Source organism: Galeopterus variegatus, unplaced genomic scaffold (genome assembly GCF_000696425.1).
Source record: "Galeopterus variegatus unplaced genomic scaffold, G_variegatus-3.0.2 Scaffold2985, whole genome shotgun sequence".
In the NCBI taxonomy this organism is placed as follows: domain Eukaryota; kingdom Metazoa; phylum Chordata; class Mammalia; order Dermoptera; family Cynocephalidae; genus Galeopterus; species Galeopterus variegatus.
Genome location: NW_007729096.1, coordinates 308138 through 313563, shown reverse-complemented (window position 1 = coordinate 313563; position 5426 = coordinate 308138). Strand labels below are relative to the sequence as shown.

The 5426-nt window shown below is 51.5% G+C and overlaps 1 protein-coding gene across 1 annotated transcript in view; it reads left to right on the top strand.

Moving 5' to 3' along the window:
- Positions 1-587: 587 nt before the first annotated feature.
- Positions 588-5426, top strand: part of PQLC1 (PQ loop repeat containing 1) — a gene marked incomplete at its 5' end in the record, with an annotated part of 66835 nt that continues 61996 nt past the window's right edge. The window contains one exon of the mRNA XM_008583636.1: positions 588-745. Within this exon, the coding sequence (XP_008581858.1) occupies positions 588-745 (158 nt within the window). The remainder of the gene's footprint in view (positions 746-5426) is intronic.

Sequence of the window (5426 nt, the reverse complement as noted above, 5' to 3'; positions counted from 1 at the left end):
CCCCCCCCCCCCCAGTGTACTTATTGTTCATAATTGGTAAAATAAATATCTAATGTGTCTGGTTTGGAGAAGTCAGGAATCAAGCCAGTTTCCCGGTGCCATCTCTTCTCTGCCTCTGGACTTAACTGGCATTTGACACAGGTGTTTGGAGAGGGTGTTTCCATGACACTAGTGGGTGGAGGCTGTTGACACTCTTGAGCTCTTCCTGCTCCAGCACAGGTGCTTCCATGGGGTCCTCGACTTTGTCCACTGTGGTCTCTTCCATAGAATCCACATCTGGACCTGTGCAGTGTGTGAACACACAGGGCCCTAGCTCCCCAGCACATCCCAGAAGACTGTGGGATGAAGGGTGGGCAGGCAGAAGGCACTGGTCCCTTCTGGGGTCTCTCTGGCCCAGGGATGTGCCTTCCCTGCACTTCACACAGCGAAGCCCACCCGGCAGATAGTCTGGGGCACCCTCCAGGCCCTGTAGCTACTTCATCTTCTATGCCCACCCCATCCCAATATCCTGCTGCTCGAGGATGATGCAGTGACCCCTTTTATTTCTGTCTGTGGAACCTCTTTGGGCCCCCACTCCTGGTGTCCCTCTCGTGTCCTGGGGCGCCGCCGGGGCCCTGGTCTTCGGAGGGGTGGTGCCGTACATCCCGCAGTACAGGGACATCCGGAGGGCGCAGAACGCCGACGGCTTCTCCACCTACGTGTGTCTGGTGCTTCTGGTGGCCAATATCTTACGGATACTCTTCTGGTAGGTTGGAGGCTTCCCACCTGGGGGTGCCTCCGGCTGGCGGCACGGACCGTCCGTTGCTCTTGGGTGGGTCAGGCGCCCAATCTGCCCCGGGCCAGCTGTGTGGTCTCAGGTTAGTCACAGACTTCTTAGGATGAGATTATTTCCCTGGAAAAATGTTCTGTTGGAGCAGAGACCCTCAGTATGATCTCCAGATCTGCCTCTTCCTTTAACGTCCAGGTCACACTCATCAGAAACTTCTCACGCCTGGGTCCCTGCCCTCAGGGAGTTTGCGTTTCCAGCGACTGGGGTGTGGTGGGAAAACCGTGAAATGAAGGCGACAGTAGGAGGGACGTGGTGGGCTCGCAGGGCTGTCTGGGGGAGGGGTCGTCTCGGCCAGCCCTTCTCACTGCTGTGTGGTTTGTTTTTTTTATAGCCAAACTTTCTGGAAAATACGTAAGCAGGGACTATGTTTTCCTGCTCCTCTCAGGCCCACTTCCTCCTACTGTCATTTGCATTCTGCTAAGGAAGTTGAAGTTAAACAGTTGTTGAAGCCAGATGTAATTGGGAGAGTGAATTTCAGAGGAAATGATAGGTCTCACAGCTGCATTCTGAGGCCAGAAGCTGACATTTTCCTTTCCTCGGGATGATCCCAAGGCCCCGCTGTCCATGCAGTTAAGGGGTCGCGGTTCTCCTCATGAGGATGTCCTGGTGGAACAGTGTCGCGGGAAGGACTCCAGGCGGCTGGCGGCCAGAGCTCTGCTTTTGACTTTTTGGTCACGTTCTGCTCTCTTACTAGTTAGTTTTTAAATCAGCCTTATTGAGGTATGATTTACATTAAATAAAATGCGCCCATTTTAAGTGTACAGTTTGAGGAATTTTGACGAATGTTTCCACCCTGAGTTCACGAGCCCGAGCCCCGAGCACTCTCTGCTCCTTTGCACTCTCTCCCAGCCCTGGTCTCAGGCAGCTGTTGATTTTTGTGTGTTCGTTTTTTGGAAGGTGGGCTGTGAGTTGGCCTCCTGCTCCCAGAATTGGACTTTGGTATGAGGTGGTTTGCTCACTGCAGCAACTTTGGGAAACTTCTGGAGTCTCATTGCAAGGTTTGTCTCTGGGCCAGGCTACTTCTGAGGGGAAGGGTCAGCGGACACGCATTTTTGTTTAACAAAAATAGAAAAACCTTGTTTTGAAGACTCCGTCCTTCCTCCTTCTTTCCCTTTGGCTGAGGGTAGCGGTTGTCTGCTGCTGTGGGACAGTGGCCAGGTGCACTACTGTGGCCTTAAGTCAGTCTAAGTTTCATCCAAATCAGATCCCTAAATATAATTGTGTCCAGTACTGTTGTTTACTTTCCTCGGGGGCATGCTCACAGGCAGGCCGCCTAGCATGGCCCGGGCTCATGTTTTTAGGTTGAGATATTGTACAAAATTACTTTTAAAAGTTCATGGAAAAATAGGATTGAAGGATAATATGAATCTTTCCACAAACTTTTTGAAGCACCCTTTTACTTATCTTTAGGATCATGGAATAAATTTTCTCCAAAATTGTGGAGGAGAACTGCTTAAGTTTGGATTTTTACCATATGGGAAAAAAGTTCCACCTAGAGGTCCCCCCCCCCCCCAGTGTACTTATTGTTCATAATTGGTAAAATAAATATCTAATGTGTCTGGTTTGGAGAAGTCAGGAATCAAGCCAGTTTCCCGGTGCCATCTCTTCTCTGCCTCTGGACTTAACTGGCATTTGACACAGGTGTTTGGAGAGGGTGTTTCCATGACACTAGTGGGTGGAGGCTGTTGACACTCTTGAGCTCTTCCTGCTCCAGCACAGGTGCTTCCATGGGGTCCTCGACTTTGTCCACTGTGGTCTCTTCCATAGAATCCACATCTGGACCTGTGCAGTGTGTGAACACACAGGGCCCTAGCTCCCCAGCACATCCCAGAAGACTGTGGGATGAAGGGTGGGCAGGCAGAAGGCACTGGTCCCTTCTGGGGTCTCTCTGGCCCAGGGATGTGCCTTCCCTGCACTTCACACAGCGAAGCCCACCCGGCAGATAGTCTGGGGCACCCTCCAGGCCCTGTAGCTACTTCATCTTCTATGCCCACCCCATCCCAATATCCTGCTGCTCGAGGATGATGCAGTGACCCCTTTTATTTCTGTCTGTGGAACCTCTTTGGGCCCCCACTCCTGGTGTCCCTCTCTGGACTTCATAGGTTAGCAGCCTCTTTAACAGGTTTTTGAGGGTTTCCCATGTGTCAGACACTGGGCCAGAGGCTGTGGGGTTTGTGCTTTAGCAGAAGTGAGACATGGAATGTACCCCCTCCACATGCATTTGTACCCCACTCATGCACAGATGTGCACATACATGCCCTCACATGCACACACACATACCCCCTCCACATGCATTTGTACCCCACTCATGCACAGATGTGCACATACATGCCCTCACACGCACACACACACACACACACACACACACTCAGTGGGTGGATTGGGGTGGTGGAGGAGGAAGAGTGCAGACATTGGGGTGTGGCAGGCTCCAGGTGAGACTGGAACTGGGTCCACGCTAGGGCAGTGGGTGGAATTAGAATCTTCACCATTTTACCAGAACTGGCTCCAGTCCCTGGGAAGTATCCTGCCCCCTGTTGGGGATTTGGGTGCCTGGCATGTAAGGGGCCCTGCAGCCCTACAGGAATGGGTTGGTTTAACCATGTCATCCCAGGGATTCTGAGGCATGTGTAACTCTCATGCCTTTGCTTCTTGCCATTCTTATTATCATTTTGTAAACTAGCATTCAGCAGACTACACTCTATGAAATGCTGATGTACAGGATTTGGCGTTTGTGGTGTTAGAAGCCAGGATTAGGGCTAAGTGATGCTGCTTTGCTAACGTTTGCAGGTTGTGATTATGTAGAGGAGAAGAGGCGAGGGGCTGGGGGGCCCTGGGGTTCGGAGCCTCCCACTATAGCCTCATGACTCTCAAACCCCACCACAGCCTAGCCACAGGCCTAGCGGCACCGCGCACCACCTCCCTGCCATTGCTGAGAGCCTCTTAGATGTGAGAATGGAAACACTGTATCTGGGAGATAGTAACATTTTGCTACTCAGGGCAATAGCTTCAGTGTTGCAGGGGGAGTAGATTCGCAACTTCTCTTCTACCTGAGTTTTTCTGTTCTGCTGGAACCACCCTCTACAGTGTGTCTCTCCTATGGGCAGGCGTAGGTGTGCTGTCACCACAGAGAAGGCATGTTGAAGGGGCATCTGAGTGCTTTTCTGAGCAACAGGCTCCCATACTGGCACTTGCCATTAGAGGAGATTGTGTGAACCCAGATTCTCAGGGGCAGGAGGAAAGTGCTCCTGTGATGTCTTTGCCAGCACAGACTGTTATCGTTAAAGGAAGAAAAAGGTAAACTGATTTGATAAGTAAAAAATGGCCTCTTTCTATTTTAATTAGCTTTTAAAAATTACTAATGATGTTGAACTTTGTTTCGTATTTATTTTGTCCCTTGTATATCTTCTGTGGAAAGCTGTACTTTCAAAAATTTGTGTCTTATTTAATCTGTCTGTATTCTAAAATCAGTTAAATTTTCACCTCTGCCCCACTCACTTTGTCTTTCTTTTTGGCAGCTGGCGGGTACAAAGATCGAATCTCTTTGTTTCAAATGGTCTCATTCTTTACTGCACTTACTGAGTTCATCTAGATTTAATTTTTGGTCTGTGTTATAAGGGGAGGCTCAAACCTTGATTTTTCCCCCTGCATAGTTTTTCTAGTTACTTACTGTTTCTGATGAAGATTTAAAAATGGAAGTAGCCTTTCAAACATAATGGCCAAAGTTGCTCACATTCAGCCTGATAATCAGAAATGAGCTTGGTGTGAAGAGTCTCTGTTGAGCCCTTGACAGAGTAACTTACTATATTGCAGTGCCTGCCTTGGGGCCTTTGCTCTCCCCTGACCTTCTGTCATGGATGAGTTGACCAGTGCCCGAGGCCAGCAGGTAGCATGGAGAACAGTTCCTGGAAGTGACTGTAGGCTTGGTTCTGTGTCCTCCAGCAGCCTCAGGCTCGAGTTGGTGGGCGGTGGTGACCATAGTAGGGCTGAGGGTAGAGCATATGAGCCCGCCCCGTCCCTGGGCCTGAGATACTGCCCTAGAAAACCCTGTGTCACAGCTGCCTCTTTTTGGTCGCACATTCCATGGACCCAGGGCTGGGTTCATTAACCTTTTCTTGCTCTGACCACTTCTTAGCCCCTCACCTGGTGTGTTTCCCAGAGGCTTCATGGGGAGGGGCTCTTAGGAGGCAGCAGGATCCCGGGTGACTCAGGGTGATGTCTCCTGGAGACACAGGAAGAATCTTTCGGCCGTTACTGAGGGTGTCTTCCTGGCTGTGCCCTGGCCCCTCCGTCCACCCTNGGGAGGGGCTCTTAGGAGGCAGCAGGATCCCGGGTGACTCAGGGTGATGTCTCCTGGAGACGCAGGAAGAATCTTGCGGCCGTTACTGAGGGTGTCTTCCTGTCTGTGCCCTGGCCCCTCTGTCCACCCTGGGCCTGGACTGCTCTTCTCTCTGCCTTCCTGTCCTTCCCTGCTCATCGGCGTGCTCAGCTCCTGTGACCTCTGCTGGTTTCACAGCTCCCAGAAGACGTGGGAGGGGCCTTGGCCTCAGGAGAGGGTTCCATCTTGGCTCCCCGCCCCCCCCCCCCCCCCCCCCCCCCC